The sequence below is a fragment of the Mobula birostris genome, chromosome 1 (assembly GCF_030028105.1).
Source record: "Mobula birostris isolate sMobBir1 chromosome 1, sMobBir1.hap1, whole genome shotgun sequence".
Lineage (NCBI taxonomy): Eukaryota > Metazoa > Chordata > Chondrichthyes > Myliobatiformes > Myliobatidae > Mobula > Mobula birostris.
This window is the reverse complement of record NC_092370.1, coordinates 85757683-85779331: the sequence shown is the minus strand read 5'-3', so window position 1 is coordinate 85779331 and position 21649 is coordinate 85757683. Positions and strand designations below refer to the sequence as shown.

The 21649-nt window shown below is 39.7% G+C and overlaps 1 protein-coding gene across 5 annotated transcripts in view; it reads left to right on the top strand.

The window, feature by feature from the left end:
* LOC140197836 (tyrosine-protein phosphatase non-receptor type 2-like) overlaps positions 1-21649 on the top strand; it is a 93528-nt gene that overhangs the window by 59396 nt on the left and 12483 nt on the right. For all 5 annotated transcript variants that reach the window (XM_072258342.1, XM_072258351.1, XM_072258333.1 and 2 more), the window contains 4 exons: positions 984-1082; positions 4732-4869; positions 18979-19188; positions 19709-19870. In XM_072258342.1, coding sequence (XP_072114443.1) covers positions 984-1082; positions 4732-4869; positions 18979-19188; positions 19709-19870 — 609 coding nt within the window. The remainder of the gene's footprint in view (positions 1-983; positions 1083-4731; positions 4870-18978; positions 19189-19708; positions 19871-21649) is intronic.

The window sequence follows — 21649 nt, the reverse complement described above, 5'->3', positions numbered from 1 at the left end:
GGAATGCACACGAAATGCTGGAAAAGCTCAACAGGTCAGGCGACATCTATAGAAATGAATAAACAGTTGACGTTTTGGGCTGAGGCCCTTCAAGACTGGAAAGGACGAAGGAAGACACCAGAATAAAAAACTGTGGGGGGGAGAGAAAGGAATTCAGCTAGAATATGATAGGTGAAGACAGGTGGGTAGGAAAAAATAAAGGGCTTGAGGGGAAGGATTAAAGGGAATATTTGAAAGAGATTTAAAACCAATTTAAAGAAGTGTTTTAAAATCTAATGACGTTTGACACCAGGTTTCTACTTGTTATTGTTTGACAAGTGGTCTCGCCTTGTTACTGTTTTTGTTGGAGTAACAGAAGAAGCAGGATTTGCCTGTGGAAATGTTTTCAAATGTACTGAAAATTAAAAGAAATAGCAATGTCTGAAAGAGTTTATCATTTAAAACTAAACCTTCCAAAAAGTAACTGAAAGCATTTCTATTGAACTAATATAGTTTATTTTTCTACCATATACTCTGTTCTGTTACAGGAAGCTGAAGATGCTAGAATCTGGTGCAAATCACAAAATGCTGGAGAAACTCACCAGGTCAGGCCAAATCTATGGAGGAAAATGGACAATAATGCTTCCGGTCATGGTCCTTCATCTGTTGACTGTTCACCTGACCTGCTGAGTTCTTTCAGCAATTTGTGTGTTATTGTTCTGTTGCAACCTTATTACTGCAGCAATTGCCAAATTTTGTAGCCAACTTGGATAGAAGCTGAAAACACCCTTTGTTTCTGTGCTGAAACTTTTAATTTTTGTTAATTGGTGCTTCAGTAAAATATTGAAGTAATTTTAAAGTATTTACTGTGACTGGAAAATGAAAACTCCAGGTTCATAGGTAAGGATTACTATGATAAGATATGATTACTATATAGGTAAACATTATACTTGTGTTACTTTTTAAAAATAATCTCAATTCCATTGTTTGTGTTCTTATAACAGGGTCCACTTCCCAATTCATGTGGACATTTCTGGCAAATGGCCTGGGAACAGAAAAGTAGAGCAATTGTGATGCTCAATCGTGTAATTGAAAAGGGATCAGTAAGTGAAAGAAATTAATATTTGTAATTTAATTTTATATAACTAGCAACTTGCTGTTTCCATTTGTATCACAGTGTGAATAGGAGCATTTTAGTCTATCATCCTGCTTAGATGAACAGGTTAATTGGCGTATGAGGCTGTTTAACAAGATAAGAGCCCATGGTATTACAGGAAAGACTAGCATGGAGAGCAGTTGGGTTGACTGGCAGTAGGCAAAGAGTGGGAATAAAGGGGACCAATTGTGGCTGGCTGCTGATGACTTGTAGTGTTCCGCAAGGTCTGGGTTTGGGACTGCTTCTTTTCACGTTATCTGTCAGTGATTTGAATGACAGAAGAGATGGCTCTGTAGCCAAGTTTGCAGACAATATAAAGATGGGTGGAGGGGAAGGTAATGTTGAGGAAGCAGGGAGTCTGCAGAAGGACTTGGACAGAGTGGGAGAATCAGCAAAGAAGTGGCAAATTGCATGTAGTGTAGGGAAGTGTATGGCCATGCACTTTGATAGAAGGAATAAAGACATAGGCTAGTTTATAAATGGAGAGAAACTCAAAATCAGAGGTACAAAGGGACTTGCAAGTTGAGTTGGTGGTAAGGAAGGCAAATGCAATGTTAGCATTCATGTTGCGAGGACTAGAACATAAAAACAAGGATGTCATGCTGAGGCTTTATAAGGCATTGGTCAGACCACCCTTGGAGTATGGTGAGCAGTTTTGAGCCCCTTATCTAAGAAAAGATGTGCTGGCATTGGAGAAGGTCCAGGGAAAGTTGAAAGGGTTAAAGTATGTGGAGTGTTTGATGCTCTGCACTCATACTCGCTGGAGTTTTGAAGAATGGGGGGAGGGTGGGGGAGATCTCATTGAAATCTATCAAATATTGAAAGGCCTGGATAGAGTGGCTGTGAGAGGATGTTTCCTATAGTAGGTGAGTCTATGACCAGAGGGTACAGCCTCCGAATCGAGGGACGTCCATTTAGAGCAGATATGAGGAGGAATTTCTTTAGCCAGAGAGTGTGAATTTGTGTAACTCACTACCAGGGATGGCTGCAGAAGCCAGTTCATTGAGTATATTCAAAGTGCAGGTTAATAGGTTTTTCATTAGTCAGGGTGTCAAAGGTTATGGGAAGAAGACAGGAGAAGGGTTGAGAGGCATAATAAATTAGTTATGATAGAATGGTGGAGCAGACTTGATGAGCTGAGAGGCATAATTCTGCTCCTATGTCTTATGATGTTATATGTGATATCACTTTCTCTTTCAAAGTTATTTAGGAAGCTTTTATAATCTACTTATTTGTTTGCTGCAACTTTCTTCTCGTTGTCTACTTTTTCCTCTTTTAATGTGTTTCCCTTGCGAAAGCTGAATTGCTCCCAATGCTCAAGTTTGTTGCTTTGTCTAGCAATTGAGTATAACTTTGGATATTATACCATTTTAAATTTTTGTTAACTATAGTTGTAATCTATCTGTACTGTCTTTTGGCCTTAACAGTCACATACAGAGATACTGATTGCAAGTTTCAGCTGTAAACCCTACTGTATTCCTCAGGCACAAGTTAGTCAAATAATAAGTCCCCCTAGAGACACCTCCTTACATAACCTCTCAAATGAACAGAGCGTTGGTGGGGCTTGATCCTGATTGATCACCTTTTATTCTTTTGGTTTTATACCAAATCTGTTACATTTCCTGCACTCATTATTTACTGTCAGCCATTGGCTATCTAATGCCACAACTACGAATGAAGCTCTCCAGTTGTTTCAGATCCCATACAACAGAAATTTTAGCGACCATCTATTCATTGCACAATACTCGGTCTAGGATAGCCTGTTCCCTGCTCATCTGCTGAACATATTGATCCAAAAAGCTAAACAAAATCAAATCAGCGCTAATAGTGCTCAGAAATTCTTCAATGTTGTGTCAAACTCAACATTGAATTAAACAATTTCTTCTGCCTGTACGTGATCCATATTCTTCCATATTCATGGGTCCATGTAAAATCCTTTCAAACACTACTACCCCTGGCAGCCTACCCCTGTCTATTTGGTTATAATTTTATAGATTATTATTTAGATTGCTATCATTCGATATAACTGTCTTACCCTTTTTGCATGCAACTTTAATTTCTAGTGTTACCAAATGCTCTCCATTATGTCTTGGGAAGTCTGTAGGCAATTGTCAATATCTTCTGGTCCTTTTGCACCACTGAGCTCCATCCAGACTCATTACACTTCATTTTATGAACTAATGTTTCTGACTAATCCTTTAATTAGCCATCCATTTCCTCTTTTTCCATTTTGCATGTGCTTCCTAACTATTTAATGTCCTTGGATATTCAATTCCAGCTTTGATTATCCTCCAACCATGTCTCTATAATGAAAATCATATTTTGTTTGTTACTTTCTGTTTGTTCACCTTATTTATGCTTTTTTGGGTTTTTAATGTTTTTAAACATTTAATCACTTCACAGGATTTTTCCATTGAAATCTATCATCTTGTTGCAGATCTCAAGAAACCTACTGACAACTTTACACTCATGGGCTTTGTGGGGCATTTTTGCCCTATATCAAATACAAGATTGCTCCTGATGAAGGGCTTTCAGCCCAAAATGTTTTTTTTTAATTCCTTTCCATGGTGCTGCTTGACCTGCTGAGTTCTTCCAGCAATACATGTTCTCAAATAATGCAGACTTTTTTAAATAAAAGTTTGTCTTGAACGTACATTGGGCAGAACCATAGGTTGGGAATCTAGGTCTGTTGAAACTTTATATGATAAAGTAGTAAAGCTTCTTAATGAAAATACTGGTAGAAATGTTCCTGCTTGTCCAGGTAACAGCTTTGCTTATTAAGGGATATGCTTGTAAGGCAATCTAGATTTCAGTAAGATAAATACCTGTGAAAATGTTGCCATATGATGGAGTAGGAGAAGATAAGAGAATTACTTTTTTCCTATTGTTTCGAAAATTTTAGCAATACTGAAGCAAGTAATCAGCTGCTCAACCTGTTTTCATAAATTGTATATTGAAAATGTTTATGTGAAAGCACATAACTACAGTTGACTTCCTACAATCACTCACTAAATGTATTTACTGCAATATGGTTCCACAGGGATCCACCTGCCTTCTGTTTACCTTACTCCTTTGATCAGTTTTTATTTCTGACCCAAAATAATACATTTTTCAGCTATTTGTACCATACTCACAACAAAATTTCTTTCAGATGCATTAATAATTTTAAAATATATTGTATGTTGTTATTCTAGAGTTTGGCTTTGTAGAATTTCTCCAAACTTAGAGAATTAGGGCCATCACTTAATTATTGGAAAGAGCGTGGCATAACCTTCCTGATAATTTGTCCCATGAGATAGCACTAAAACTTAAAAATGTAGGCATTGTAATTAAATTTATCTTCTGTTATCAGTGTTAGTAGGCAACAAGCAGCACACAGTATTATACAGATCTCTCTCCATTTATGATTGGATAACATTGTTAATGAATTTTCCATTTTTCTTCCCTGTGGAACTGACAAGCAAAATATTGAATACAAATTGACTTCATCTAAATTCAATATCGTTAATGTAGCTGTACCATAGTAACTATTTATAGCTTTTGAAATGAGTGGTTTATTGGAAAATGGAACTTAAATGTAATCTTTTGCATTGCAGGTAAAATGTGAAAAGTATTGGCCGAGCACGAAAGATGAAACAATGTCATATGAAGACACTGGGTTCAATCTAAGATTGTTATGTGAAGATGTAAAATCATACTACACTGTGCGGCAGTTGGAATTGCAGAGAACCTCTGTAAGGAGATTTTTAACTGAAGTGATGGAAGTGATATTTTAAGGGTTTGATTTCATAGAAGCATAAAATCTACAGCATGGAAACAGGCTATTTGACCCAACTCCTCACTGACTAGTGGGCACCTTTCAATATCAATTCTATTTTCTGGTACTGGCAATTCAAGTGCTTATTTGCCAAAATGCTGTCAGTGACCCAACTTCAACCACTCTGGTAGGCAATTAATTTGAGATGCTGTCCACTCTCTAGATGAGCAAGTTTTTATAAATTTAAACCATAACATCCCCACTTCATTGTCCTGACCAATGAAAACTAGTACTCTAATATGCCTTCCTAACTTTATTATCTATCTCTTTTGCCACCTGCAAGGATCTGTGGATTTGTATGCAAAGGTCTCTTTGTCTCTCAGTACCCTCCAAAATCCTATCATTCATTAGTGTATTTCCTACCCTCAGGTACTCCCAAAGATGCATCATTTCACATTTGTCTGGCTTAACTACCATCTGCCATTTTTCAGCCCATTTCACTAACACATTTGTATCGCTCAGCAGCCTAAAGCCTGCTGCTGCCACCTGTATGAAGTTTGTATCTTCTTCCCAGGTCTGCGTGGGTTTCCTCCGGGTGCAATGGTTTCCCCTCACAGTCCAAAGACGTACCGGTTGGTAGGTTAATTGGTAAATTGTCCTGTGATTTGGCTAGGATTAATAGTCATAGTCATACTTTATTGATCCCAGGGGGAAATTGGTTTTCGTTACAGTTGCACCATAAATAATAAACAGTAATAGAACCATAAATAGTTAATTAGTAATATGTAAATTATGCCAGTAAATTATGAAATAAGTCCAGGACCAGCCTATCGGCACAGGGTGTCTGACCCTCCAAGGGAGGAGTTGTAAAGTTTGATGACCACAGGCAGGAATGACTTCCTATGACGCTCTGTGCTGCATCTTGGAGGAATGAGTCTCTGGCTGAATGTACTCCTGTGCCCACCCAGTACATTATTTAGTGGATGGGAGACATTGTCCAAGATGGCATGCAACTTGGACAGCATCCTCTTTTCAGACACCACCGTCAGAGTCCAGTTCCATCCCCACAACATCACTGGCCTTACGAATGAGTTTGTTGATTCTGTTGGTGTCTGCTACCCTCAGCCTGCTGCCCCAGCACACAACAGCAAACATGATAGCACTGGCCACCACAGACTCATAGAACATCCTCAGCATCGTCTGGCAGATGTTAAAGGACCTCAGTCTCCTCAGGAAATAGAGACGGCTCTGTCCCTTGTAAACAGCCTCAGTGTTCTTTGACCAGTCCAGTTTATTGTCAATTCGTATCCCCAGGTATTTGTAATCCTCCACCATGTCCACACTGACCCCCTGGATGGAAACAGGGGGTCACCGGTACCTTAGCTCTCCTCAGACTAAATTGTGGGATTGCTGGGCAGTGTGACTCAGAGCTCGATGGGCCTATTCTGCGCTGTATCTTAATAAATAAAAACTACTGTAGTGGTTACTCCAACAAACCAAAACCACTTGGAGACTAAGTAGGGTTGATCCTGTATGACACACTATCTAAGCCAGTAACAAAGTTCCAAAGTCGAAGAATACGATCAATCTTTTATTAAGAAACTAGCAAAACAAACCATCTTGAAGCGATTTAAAAACTAATGAAGCTGGCATTAGCACTATAACAAAATAAAGTCTTAGCCTATTACTTAAGCCAAGCATTCTTGAATGTATTCAAGAATATTCATATGTAGTTAAGCAATATTAAGTATAATTAAGCAGTCAACAAAAAAGATAACATCCCTAGTTCACTCCTTAGCTTTACCTAAACTAGACTGACCCCAAAGACAAAGCATGAATACATAACTAAGCTCTTCACTTCTACCATGCTGCAACCCACGTGACTAACTACCATAATGAACATAATAAACACACAACACAAAATATAATATAGATAGAAAATAGTTAAGTGGCTCCTACATCCCAGCTCCTTAATTATTATACTATAATTCCAACTACATACTGATAAATATCAGGAGACATGAAATCTTAAGTCATGCATACAAATATCCTCTTTCTTTTTCCAGACAGGTCATCTTGGCCAGAAGTTACGAGCACTTAGCCCAGTACAGAGTGACCTTTACCACCACTGTCTGAGAAGACAGATTAATGAAGCTTTCAAGGCTGTAGCTCCTCAAACCTCTGCCTTCTGTAAAAGACCGATTTTGGTTAAAGGCCAATCCAAGCAGCTAGTCTTGGTCATGATCTTTTGTCTGGAAAGACTAGAATAATTCTTCCCATGATCCATGAGTTTCAAGGCGCAGTATCGTTAGCCGTAAGCACAATATTTCCTGGGAGGAAATTGTGTCTTGCACTTGACCATTTCTGACATTCCTGCAGCTGTGTTAAATACCCCTTGAGCCACCGTTTCCCAAACGAGTTTGACAGATGGGCATGCTTGCATCTATGATGAATATAAACGTCTTCCTTTTGGAACACTCCTGGTGGTAAGTATGTGAGGTCTTTAGAAGCAACAGATGGTTGCTGTTAACATTTCCAAATCATTGGGATTGGATGATGTTTTAGTAATCAGACAACCATTGATAATAACCTGTACTTCACAAAGAACTGTGTGAAGATCCACTTCATCGAGATTCTGCACCTTCATGGTAGAATTGAGAGCCTTTCTTACCGACGTGATCAATTTCTCTAATGTTCCTCATAATGTGAGCCAGTCGGGAGGTGGGGGGTGTTAAAAATCCACTTCATTTCTTTCTGAAGAAGTACGTTATTGATCTGTGAATGATTCCACTTCTCAATGGCTTCTCTCAATTCTAACAAAGTTTGTCACATTATCAGAGCGTAGTTCATGAACCTGTCCTTGTCTTGCTATAAAGCATCGGAAGTGCATTAACAAAAGAATCTGTGTCCAAAGAAGATGCCAGTTCAATATGAATAGCTCATATAGCTAGACAGGTAAATATAACCTCGTATCTCTTCACTGTACTCCTGCTTTTCACTTCAAAAAGTCCAAAGTAGGCCACTCCTACACGTGTGAACAACGGTTCATCTGGAGAGACCTTGTCCAGAGGTAGATCTGCCATGTGTTGACATCCTGGAATTGCATGTGACTGTCAACAAACAATAGACAATAGGTGCAGGAGTAGGCCATTCAGCCCTTTGAGCCAGCACCACCATTCGCTGTGATCATGGCTGATCATCCACAATCAGTACCCTTTTCCTGCCTTCTCCCCGTATCCCTTCACTCGCTATCTTTAAGAGCTCTATCTAACTCTTTTTTGAAAGAATCCAGAGAATTGGCCTCTACTGCCTTCTGAGGCAGAGCATTCCACAGAACCACAACCCTCTGTGTGAAAAAGTTTTTCCTCAACTTCGTTCTAAATGGTCTACCCCTTATTCTTAAACTGTGGCCTCTGGTTCTGGACTCCCCCAACATCGGGAACATGTTTCCTGCCTCTAGCATGTCCAATCCCTTAATAATCTTATATGTTTCAATCAGATCCCCTCTCATCCTTCTAAATTCCAGTGTATACAACCCCAGTTGCTCCAATCTTTCAACATATGACAGTCCCGCCATCCAGGGAATTAACAAACAAACAACAAACAACACACTTAGACAAGATTCTTCGTATAGCTGTACTAGCACTGGAAATACAATATTTTTGGGAAAACCTCGATAATGTGTGCTGATGGTCACCATATCCCACTTCTTGATGTACATGCCTCAGAGTGATGTCTGAGATATGAAGGTCTTTTGCCAGTTATAACAGGATGTTTAAACTCTTCAGACATGGCTGCCCTACTAAGCCATCCACCAACTCTCAAGTACTTAAAGTACATCTTCAAGGACTGGATTGAGTTTGAAAATATGGCTTTTCCTTTTCACACCTTCTCCCCTTTGCAAACTAAAGAAATCATCTGGAAATCTTTCTTTGGGAAAAAAAAAACAACAATCTCCATTTCAGCCTTTGAGCTCCTCCAGTGAGAGACAATCTTAGCCAATCTGACCTTTCTCCACCTCTCTCCCCAAATAGTACCCTGATTGTTCTTCTTCCAAGTCAGACTGAAATTAAACAATATTCAGTTGCTTCCTCTTTCAAATGAGAAATAAGAACAGGTTCTTAAATCTAAGAATCTAGGTCATTGTCTTCCTCAAATGGGTCCAAGGCAAGAAGTGATGGATTATGTGTTACCGCAACTAACATCTCTTCGACCTGCATGACATTCATTGCAACAATCCCTTTGACTTCTGGACTTTCTAGCAGAAATTCTCCAGAACAATTCACAGGCCATTTGCTTTCAGGCTGAAGAAAATGTTGAGGTCCTGAACCCATGCTTTATTCTTCAGAAAGACCTTCACCCTTCAACCCTCCAGAGGCCATATCTGCTCAGTTGCTTGAACTGCTTACATACCTACTTTGAGATGCTTGTGAGACCTTAAGAGTTTCTGAAACTGTTGGCAATGAAGTTTCGGGACCTGGAACTTGCCTTCTTGATATACTTCAGCAAACTAGTATTATCAGTCCAAGAAACTGAATTATGAAATTGCATGTGCAACTCCTTCCTCCACAGTATATCCAGACAGCTTACCTTCATAACAACAGTGAGCTCCATACAAGGGATGGAAACTGACTTCAATGGATCTTCCCTAGATTTTCCCATGACAAAAGTACTGTGTACCTGAAAATGCATGTCATGCAACATTAGGTAGGTCACTGCTCCGCAGCCATCTTCTCTTGCGCCTGTAAAGTGGTGTAACAATGGAACAGCAACTTCTCCAAAATCCAGGAGTTTCAGACATCCAGCTATCTTGAAGTCTCCCATTTGGCACAGTTCTTCCAGTCAGCTTGTCCGCTCAAGAGCAAATGATGATGTTGGTATAGCATCATCCCAGTCAAGCTCTTTCTTGTAAAATATTCTTAGCAGAAAACACCACATGGATTCAAGGTTCCCAAGGGATCCTAGATGGGGCTAACTGTGGAGAGGATTCCCCCTACTGGTAAGCAGTCCATCTAATCTTGATCTTAGACTTGAAAGTATCAGACTGAATATACCATTGCATACTCAGTAGGCTCTACACCGAAGGATTATCTTGATCCAAATCATTCATGTCTTTTGCTCTTTGCTTTTCTTGTATCACAGATAGCACATCATGTCTATTGCTTATCCACTTAGTGAGTTGAACAGTGCTTTTAGCACAAATGGATAAAAGGTCATGATAGAGAGGCGCTGCCTCTTCCTGATACCAAGCAGTCATCAAAATAGAAGCAATACAAAACCTTATCCACCATCTCACAGCTGAACTGTTCTTCATTGTCTTCTGTGCATTTTGTAAGAGCACAGTTGGCACTGCTCGGTGATGACGTTGCTCCAAAGAGATGTACCATTGTTCTAAAGTCCATCTTATCTTTGCTGAGGTCATCATCAGGCCACCAAAGAAACCTTAGTAGATCCACATCTTCTGCTGGTTCTTCAACCTGATGAAACATTAATTTAATATCCGCCATAATCACCACTGGTTCTTTTCTGAATCTGGTTGTGACTTCAATCATTGAACTAGTAAGACCTGCATGTAACAGTTGAGCATTAAGTGATATTCCCTGGAAAGTCATTCCACAAACAAACACAATACTAAGTTTCTCTTTTCTGGGGTGATAAATACCATGATGTGGTATATACCAGACTTTCCCATCGTTGTGTTTCAGATCCTCTGCTGGCACTATCTTTTTGGCATAACCTTTGGAGATGATATCCTTCATGAAAGCTGAGTAGGCAGTGTGAAATGACAAATCCTTCTTAAATCTCTTCCTTGGATTCAGAGCATACCGTTCAGCAATCTTCTCATTATTAGGCACGTTTACATTATTCTTTAAGGTAAACTAATCTGGTGGTGAATATCCATCAGCTTTGCAAAATTTGCCACCAGCTCCATGAACTTGTGATCTTCTCTTGTCAAACCAGGTTGATCACCCTGACTGCATTTAGGGAAATCTGCCTTGAGTTGCTGCTGATCTCATCCATGTTCAGAACTGAAATCCTGTTAACTGTCAGCTCTGGCTGAGCATAGTCTCTTCAGTCACCATGGTCTCCTTTCTGTGGTCCATCACCAGTCCAACCAAACATTGATCTAATTGTGTAGTGTCCATCCTAACAATGCAAGTCACTCCAATGCTTCAGGCTCAATTTCTAATCAATCTCAGGCAAACAATTATATTTCAGGTGAGACCATTCCTGTAGATCCCTCAGAAGAGGAACTTTCCCTTTGTGGACAGGCATACTTCCCTGCATATAGATATTAGGCAGTTCCCTGTGAATGAGGAGCAGCATGCTTCGACCAGATGGGTTGCACAGTGGAACCCCTCGTCAAAGAGCACAGGGTGTATAAACTTGAGTTACCGAGAGAAATCAGTGATAGCAGGACAAGCATTTGCAATGGCCATGGGATCGACTTCAGCACAAAACTACAGTGCCGTGCCAAAGGCTTTTGGGACCACCCAGTGATGGAAACCATTGAAATAAAGCTAGAGGAAAAGAATTTTCACAAAGATGAAGGTCTCGCTCTAAGTAAGAACTAGGATTTGATTGTAAACATGATGGGACAGTAGAAACCTGATTGGATGAGGACTAACCAATCAGGACAGATGGATAGCGGGGGTTTAAATACCACTGGACTAGACATGCCTAGGCATGATTCCTAATGAAGATTGCAGATTTTGTCATCGAAACATCGGTTAACATTGGTACTTGTACCCAGTTGGAAGACTGAGAAGAGTTTATTTAGTTCACAATAGATTTCACTATCCACTTCTAATCCTGAAACAACTTGGCTATTCACAACCTTTCCTTGACCCATGGTGCACAAGAGAATACGTGTCCTTTTTTTCCTGTGAGGTTGACCTTGTTCCTGAGGCTCACTGTGCAGAACACTACTTCCTTGATCTCAGACAGCATAAGTAGCTACTGTCTTGTTACCCTTATTTAACTTCATCAGTATTGGAATTATTGGAAGTTTACATTAATGATCGCCAGCTTCCCTAAGACCATTAGATACCGGGGTGTTACTCACTGCTGTGTCCGATTCTTTCAGAGCTTGTTTCAAATCTGCACCCTTTTTATCCGAGTGAATACAAAGTACGCTTGGATGTTTGCCACTGCATTCCTTGCACGAAAGGCACTTCCTGCAATCCATGATTATGTCTCCCGTATACAAACAATCAAAGCAGACAACATTTTATTTTAGCAAGACAGTTGTCTCATTATGAGCATTTTTCTCCAGCTGAGGGCATGGATCCAATAGGTTTACCCTCACAGATCAGACAAACCCTTTTGGCTGATGAGATCATTTCCCTTTCATTAGTTCCAGGCTGAGATTTTAGCTTTATTGCTCATAGTGGCCACAGTAGTGGTGAAACTGCTTCCATTAGCCTAGAAATTGTGGCTTAGTTTTGTTCACACCTTTTGCTTACTGCCAGTGATGTAGTATCCTGCATATTTACATAGACCAGGTATGTAGAAATCCTCACTTGACTTTCAATAAACTCAACAAGGTGGGTGAAAGTAGCCTCATGGTTGTGCTTATCTAGTAGTTTACAGGTCACCCTTCTCCATAGATCCCTAAGTATGTAAGGCAATTTCCTTACAACAATCAATAGATTGGCAGGCATGTCCAGCTCTTGCAGGTACTGAACTTCTTTCATTGCGTCACAACAATCTCTAAGAAAAAGACTGTAGTCTTGAAGAGCCCTTGTGCCTTGGAATTTGATAGATGGCCAAGAAAGAACCTTTTGCTGGTGCAGTGTTCTGTTCAGATATCCTTCCTCCAGGTTAACAGGCTGTCAACTTCTGACAGCCTCTCTGAGGCAACCTCCAGTGTACTGTTCAAGGGAGTAGAGGCAGTCACCATAAGCGTCAGTCTTGCCTTCAACACTATTCTTAAAAGCCCTCATGAATGCATAATATTGCGATGGATTGCCATCAAAGATTTGAATCTCTTTTAGGTAGAGATGCAATGCATTGTTGTGGTACAAATAAGGTTGTTATATCATTTTGCCTCCTTATGACATCCATCGTACAATTCAGACGACTGTCATCTGAAAAACGAGTGTCTTCCTATTTTAAGTTAATGTCCCCAAAAGCACCTTGATCTGTTGTATATGACATTAGTTCAGAGTGCCTCCTTAATGCCGGTTGAGAGTGAACATCCTGAACTACTTTTTGTGATCCTAACTCATAAACATTTGAGGAGCAAATGTACCCATTGGTGTGTTGGGTTTTCTCTGTGCCATATCAACCTAGGAGGTCACACCATAAAACTATCCTACTGAAGCACTTTTAGCACCCATAGCACTTGAAGCCTTTAGCGCTGTAGCTTTGGCCATCTCTGCAGTAATTTCATCCTGCAACTTAAGATCCTTCTTCGTATCTGCTCCTTTTCTTTCCAAAGCTGTTCCTCCATCTGCTCTTGTTCTTCCAATGCAAGTATGTTTGTTGCTGTGCGAATAATGCAGTTAAATCTGCCTCCATTTTAATGCATGCTGTGGTGGTATCAGATGCATCGGATGTTCTGCTAGCAACATAACTTGCAGTACGCACATCTGAAGCGCTGTCATCTGGGTGTACATCATCCTGTGGATCCTCAGCTTTATACATAATCAAAATGTGTTAGATTTTGAGAAGACTTTTTGCTTGTTTCAGCAACATGACCTTCAACATCGCATGTTTGTTTCAGCATTTTGCTAGGACTATTAACAAGAATCTCAATATTTGCAGATCTTTCAACTTATCACTATGGAATAGAAATTAAAGATAACCCATAATGTTGCTTAGCAACAACTTCATGGAGAATATGCAAGTCTTTAATGTGAAACTCCACTTGTGAGACATTTTCTGATTCTCATATAAGACCTGTAATTTTATGATATTAAACCTTTAATTTTCCTCACAATTTTCTTAAATTCCTTTTGAGAACTATTGATTCTGTTCGCTAAAAATTTCCCAGTAAGTTTAACTTCTCTTTTAGCCCCGACTTCAAGGTCACTGACTTAAGCTCCACTCATGTTGCTTTTTCAGCTGCGCATACCAGACCAAACAAAATGCTTTCATTTCAAATGCTGAACCAGAATACTTCAGCATTTCAATAGAACCATTCTTCTGCTCCATTCCTGTAGCTACATAGTCATCTAATCTGTGTCTATTCTTATGTTTACTAGTTTGTGGCACTGGAAACAATTACCTTTCAGGTCCTGCTCTTTAAACGGCTATTTAGTTCTTTATGCTCATGTTACAGCGCCTTATCCTTTCTACTAAGTGATTGATACCGCTGGCTATTCACCCTGTTTTTCAGATTGTCCTGCAGCAAGTCCATGACATCCTTAACCCTAGCACCATGGAGACAAATACAAGTGTACTTGTTAGCAAGGGGAATAACTACAGAGTCTCCAGCACTGTCTCTGACTGGTATTCCTGATGGTCACTCATGTCCTCTCTTTCTGTACCTCCCGGGTCAGCCATAGCACAACTGATTAGTGTCCTATCAGACCTGAACCTGTTTTAGAGTGTCAAAGTAACATCATGGCCTAATAGCCTAATATTTATTATTTCACAGCATTGGAACCTTAGTTGGGTAGTAATGATGTTTTGTTCAGCAGCTAGAGACTTTGATATTGGCACATACAGTGGCATGCAAAAATTTGGGCACCTCTGGTCAAAATTTCTGTTACTGTGAATAGCTAAGTGAGTAAAAGATGACCTGATTTCCAAAAGGCATAAAGTTAAAGATGACACATTTCTTTAATATTTTGAGCAAGATTACTTTTTTATTTCTGTCTTTTATAGTTTCAAAATAACAAAAAAGGAAAGGGGCCTGAAGCAAAAGTTTGGGCACCCTCCATGGTCAGTACTTAGTAACACCCCCTTTGGCAAGTATCACAGCTTGTAAACGCTTTCTGTAGCCAGCTAAGAGTCTTTCAATTCTTGTTTGAGGAATTTTTGCCTATTCTTCCTTGCAAAAGGCTTCTAGTTCTGTGAGATTCTTGGGCTTTGCATGCACTGCTCTTTTGAGGTTTATCCGCAGATTTTCGATGATGTTTAGGTCAGGGGACTGTGAGGGCCATGGAAAAACCTTCAGCTTGCGCCTCTTGACATAGTCCAGTGTGGATTTTGAGGTGTGTTTAGGATCATTATCCTGTTGTAGAAGCCATCCTCTTTTTATCTTCAGCTTTTTTACAGACGGTGTGATGTTTGCTTCCAAAATTTGCTGGTATTTAATTGAATTCATTCTTCCCTCTACCAGTGAAATGTTCCCTGTGCCACTGGCTGCAACACAAGCCCAAAGCATGATCAATCCGCCCCCGTGCTTAACAGTTGGAGAGGGGTTCTTTTCATGAAATTCTGCACCCTTCTTTCCTCCAAACATACCTTTGCTCATTGCAGCCAAAAAGTTCTGTTTTAACTTCTTCATTCCACAGGACTTGTTTCCAAAATGTATCAGGCTTGTTTAGATATTCCTTTGCAAACTTCTGACGCTGAATTTTGTGGTGAGGATGCAGGAAAGGTTTTCTTCTGATGACTCTTCCATGAAGGTCATATTTGTGCAGGTGTCGCTGCACAGTAGAACAGTGCACCACCACTCCAGAGTCTGCTAAATCTTCCTGAAGGTCTTTTGCAGTCAAATGGGGTTTTGATTTGCCTTTCTAGCAATCCTATGAGCAGTTCTCTTGGAAAGTTTTCTTGGTCTTCCAGACCTCAACTTGACTTCCACTGTTCCTGTTAACTGCCATTTCTTAATTACATTACAAACTGAGGAAAAAGCTACCTGAAAACACTTTGCTATCTTCTTATAGCCTTCTCCTGTGGGCATCATTTATTTTAATTTTCAGAGTGCTAGGCAGCTACTTAGAGGAGCCCATGGCTGCTGATTGTTGGGTCAAGATTTGAGGAGTCAGGGTATTCATAAGACTTTGAAATTTGCATCACCTGGTCTTTCCTTACGGTGATTGTGAACAAGCCATAGCCCTAACAAGCTAATTAAGGTCTGAGACCTTGGTAAAAGTTATCTGAGAGCTCAAATCTCTTGGGGTGCCCAAACTTTTGCATGGTGCTCCTTTCCTTTTTTTTCCACTCTAAAATTATACAAAACAAAAATAATACACTAATCTTGCTTAAAATGTTGAGAAGAATGTTTCATCTTTTAAGTTTATGACTTTTGGAGATCAGTTCATCTTCCACTCACTTAACTATTCACAGTAATAGAAATTTTGACCAGGGATGCCCAAACTTTTGCATGCCACTGTAGCCAAAAAGCATCCATTTCCAATTCTGATTGTACTTTTCCAGAAAATGTTCAGTTTCTCTGGTTTTAATTTTGATCCTCCTAGTGCCTTGAATCTGAAAAGACACTGTTCCATTCAGATTTCTGCAAGTTGGTGATCTAGTTGAAGCCACACCCATTTTTGTTTGTTGCAAGCAACTGGTCTGTTTTCAAGTAAAGTCCTGAAAATGAGTAAGTTATAGGAATTTCACTGATAATTGGCGAGAGAACTCCGATCATCTGATATCCTACTGTTTGGCAATCCCTGATAGATTGACATTTGACTCATTGGGTCTTGTTTCCCCATGCTTCCTTCAAACTCACTGGTTCCCTGGTCTCTGAGCGCATTTAATCTCAGAGATTCCTTGAAAGTTATTGTCCGGTGTATTTTTACTTAAAGTATATTATAAGTGTGTTGGGGTATTCATAGGGGAATAACGTGCAGTAGTTCTACATGACCACAGTGCTGAGCAAAGAGTGTTTTACTGTGCCAAGAATTATATATTTTTTAAAGTAGCAAAAGGAGATTTAATGAGTGAGTTGTCAATTGTTGGTCAAGTTGTGTTTGGTTTTGGTTTATTACGGTCAATCTGCCAAGACTGAACAACTTGCACTGTTTATACAGATCAACTCATTACACAGTGCGCGGAACTAGAATAAGGTAAAATAATAACAATGCTGAATAAAGTGTCAAAGCTACTGATAAAGTGCAAGATCATACGAGGTAGATTGTGAAACTAAGGGTCCATCTTTATTATACAGGGGATCATTTTATCATCTTATAACAGCTGGTTAACAGCTGTCCTTGGGTCTAGTCATATGTGCTCTCAGCTTTTGTATCTTCTACCCAAAAAAAAAGGGCATCTAGTCTGGGTGGTGTCTTTGATTATGATGGATGCTTTACTGGGATAGCGAGAAGCATAGACAGAGTCTATAGAGAGGAGTCTGGTTCCTGTTATGTGCTGAGATGTGTCCACAACCTTGCAGTTACTTGTGGTCACATGCAGAGTAGTTGCCAAACGAAGCAGTGATGCATCCAGATAGGATACTTTCAATGGTGCATCGTTAAAAATTGCTCAGGAACTTGAAGCTTTTCAATCCTCTACTTCAGCACCATTGATGTAGACAGAAGCATGTGAACCATCTCCCTTTCTGAACTCAATGACTAGCTCTTTTGTTCATGCTGAAAGAAAAGTTGCAGTCTTGACATCATACAGCTAAGTTCACTTTTTTTTTTAACTGTACACTGACTCATTGTTATTTGAGATGTGACCCACAGCAGTGGTATCAGCAAACTTATAAATGGAATTAGAGCAGAATCTAGCCAAGCAGTCATGAGTGTGTGGGGGCTGAGGATGCTTAGAATAATCAAAGCAGGGGTGTTGCTGACTATCCTTACTGATTGCAGTCTGTTGGTCAGAAAGTCTGAATCTTTAAGCTAGAAACTTAAAGATTGGGTAATGGGTTTCAAATTAGAAATGCTGGCTGGTGGTGTAGTGGCATTCACATCGGACTATGAGGTGAGTGGTCCTGGATTTGAATCCAGCTGGCTCCTTGCATATTTTCTATTTGTACTGGGCTGAGTGTTGAGCTAGCAACTTGGTGACAAATGCTAAAGAAATGGCAAGGTTGCCACCTGATGCACCAGAAGGTGCATTTGTAGCATTTTGCTTCCAAGTCGATATTATAATACAATGGATTCTGGTGAATTGAGCCATCGGTTAATCTGGGCAGCCACTTATTTGTGACAACTCCTATAAAAACAAAAACTAAATGCCCAGGATTCCCTTTGTTTAATTGGCCCTTAACTGGGGGAGGAGGCTATTGCCAAACTGTTTCTAACTAGCATCAGTTAGACACCACACCATGCTTAGAGCAAACCGTTTTTAAATAGCATCAGTTGTATGTATATGTGTTTGTGTTCAAAAAGCAGTGATTTTTGTCACTGATGGTTGGTGAGAAACAAGCAATAAGACAATTCATTGCGGTTTCAAGCATTCAGGCTTGGAGATGCCAGAAATGACCAGGAGTGAAAATGAAACTATTTCACTTCCTCAACAAGTTAGGACCTACAAAGAAATTGAAAGTATTGACACTCATTGAATGTTATAATGAAATGAATGTTTGGAGGATGCAAATGCCAAAAGCATTATATGAAGACAATTCATTATCTGCACTAGGTGTATGCACTAATTTTGTTCATTTATAGTCAGCTAAAAGAACACAGCCGTGTACTCTGGATGAATTTCTTTGTTGGTAAATATTAGGAACTGTCGTGATAATAGTACTGTCGTGATAATAGTACTGTCGTGATATTGGTAGTGTTCTAAATTGTTCTGTAATTCATTTGAATACATAACTTGTTACTTAGTTAACTGTAGTTTGTCTTTTTTATATCTTTATAACTATTTCAATGAAACTTTGGCTAACTGGGGCAAAATGTATTGGTCCCATTGTGCCCCAGTTAACTGGAATCCTCTGTATAGGATTGGAATAAATTTTTATAAATTGATTTTTGTTTCTACGCTGTTAGTTTCTGAAGCTCATTTAATAGGATGTAGGAAGTCTTAAAGTTTAAGTATTTGTTTTCCTGAAAGTTAGGACTTTCTAAATTTATATTTTAAAATAAATTGAAACTTTTATGTAATTGTCCTGAAGAAACTTTTATAGTTTGAGAGTTTTCTTTTATTCTTGACTTAAGTTTTCATTTTGGAAGTTTAAAGGTGGTAAACCACATATTTGACTTATCTGTGTTTCTTGTTCTTTTTGTACCACCAGACTGGAGAAACCAGAGAAATCTACCACTTCCATTACACCACTTGGCCTGACTTTGGAGTACCTGAATCCCCTGCTTCATTCCTTAATTTTTTGTTCAAAGTGAGGGAGTCTGGCTGCTTGAACTCAGATTGTGGACCTACTGTTGTTCACTGCAGTGCAGGCATTGGAAGATCTGGTACTTTCTCTTTGGTTGATACATGCCTTGTTTTGGTGAGTGGTCATAAAGTTAATTAATTACTGAAAGTAGCACCTGGTTGCCTCACTCTGAAATATGATTTTATATCCTATTATTTTTGCATGTCATGTAAAATTAAGATTGATTAATATTCAGGCCAATTCAACAAATATTTGAAGCATAATAAAAGATTTGGGTGTGGGGAGCAAGTTTGTTCATTTTGACTTTATAGTCTGATAAGTAGTTGATTTCACTGACAATTCATCTGCTATCATGACCTTTTTAATGCAAATCACTTATTGTACCAACATCAGTGTTAATCACATGATCGTTCCTGGTAATGCTCCTTCGCTGTGTAGACGGGTTGCTTTTCCATTCACTGTCCCTTTCCATGCAGAACCCAAGTAATGCTGGAAATTTGAATGTGGTTTGCCAAGAAAAGCAACTCTATACGCTATACTTTGTAGGTGTCTGTAATGATTATGGTCACTGTGCAGATAAACACACGTAGATTTTTTTTAAACCTGTCAGCTGAGGAGGATATATTTCTTGCAGATGGAAAAACGCAAAGATCCATCTTCTGTGGACATCAGAGAAGTACTATTAGAAATGAGAAAATACCGGATGGGACTCATACAAACTCCAGATCAGTTGAGATTTTCATACATGGCAGTTATAGAGGGAGCGAAATATATCATGGGAGACTCATCAGTGCAGGTAAAAGCTGTTTATTCTCCTCCATGATACTTCTGTCTAATTGATAGACCATTTATCATAAAGTTGGACAGTACAGAAACACACCCTATCCTATGTCACCTGTCACCAAGCTGGTTTTGGATGCAATTACACAGCTTGCCATGGATCTCATGTTCCTTAATCTTCTGGATCAGCCAAACTGCAGGGTCTTGTTAAATGCCTTTACTAAATCATTATCAATGATATCTGCTCTGTCTTTTGCAATATTAGGTAGCTCTTCAAAAGAACTTGATCAAATTAGTGAAGGAGGATTTCCCCTGCACAAAGCTATGCTAACAATCCATTATCAACTTCCACTTTTCCAAAAGTACATCGATCTATCCCATAAGATTTTCTTCAATACTTTTCCTACAACTGAGAGAAGTTTCACTAGCCTGTAGTTGCCTGGCTTATTCCTGCTGCCCTTTAACAAAGGAACAATTTTTGCTATCATCTGGTCTTCTGACAGCTCATCTGTAGCTAAGGAAAGTGCAAAAAATACCTGTCATAGCTCCAGCAATCCCCCTCTCCCCCCCCCCTTTCGATAGCAGCCCGAGTTAGACCACAAGACGTAGGAGCTGAATTAGTGTATTCAGCCCATTAAATCTGTTCCGCCATTTGATCATGGCTGATCCATTTTCCCCTCAACCCTAATCTCCTGCCTTCTCCCCGTATCCTTTAATGCCTGACCAATCAAGAGCATCAACTTCTGCAATAAATACACCCAATGACCTGTCCTCCACAGCCACCTCTGGCAATGAATACCACAGAATCACTACCCCTGGCTAAAGAAATTCCTCCTAATCTCCGTTCTAAATGAATGTCCCTCTATTTTGTGATTGTACCTCTGATCCTAGGCTCCCCTCTGTTGGAAATAATCCTCTACATATCCACTCTATATAGGCCTTTCAACATTCAATAGGTTTAAATGAGATTTCCGCCTCTCCCCGCCCCATCATTATTCTTAATTCCATTGAGTACTGGTCCTGAGTCATCAAAATTTCCTCATATGATAAGCCTTTCATTCTTGGAATTATTTTCATGAACCTCCTTTGAACCCTCTCCAACGTCAGCATATCCTTTCTTAGTTAAGGGGCCCAGAACTGCTCACAGTACTCACTAGTGCTTTGTAAAGCCTCAGTGTTACATCCTTGCTTTTATATTTTAGTTCTCTTGAAGTGAATGCTAACATTGCAGTTCTGTACCTCACCACTAACTTAACCTGCAGGTTAACCTTTAGGGAATCCCGCAAAAGGACTCCCAAGTCCCTTTGCTCCACAGATTTTGAATTTTCTCCCCGTTTAGAAAATAGTCTATGCTTTTATTCCTTCTACAAAAGTACATGACCTTGCATTTCCTGACATTGAGTTCCATCTGCCACTTCTTTGCCCATTCTCCTAATCAGTCGAAGATCTCCTGCAGCCTCCCTCATTCCTCAACACTACCTGCCCCTCCACCTATCTTTCTATCATTCACAAACTTGGCCACAGAGCCATCAATTCCATCATCCAGATCATTGACATACAATACAAAAAGAAGTGGTCTCAACCCAGACGGCTGCAGAACACTACTGGTCACTGGCAGCCAATCAAAACGACTCCCTCTTTCCCACTCTGCCTCCTGCAAATCAGCCAGTGCTCTCTCCATGCTGGTATCTTTCTTGTAATACCATGGGCTCTTATGCTAAGCAGCCTCATCTGCAGCACCTTGTCAAAGGCCTTCTGAAAATCTAAGTTCACAAAATCCACCAATTCTCCTTTG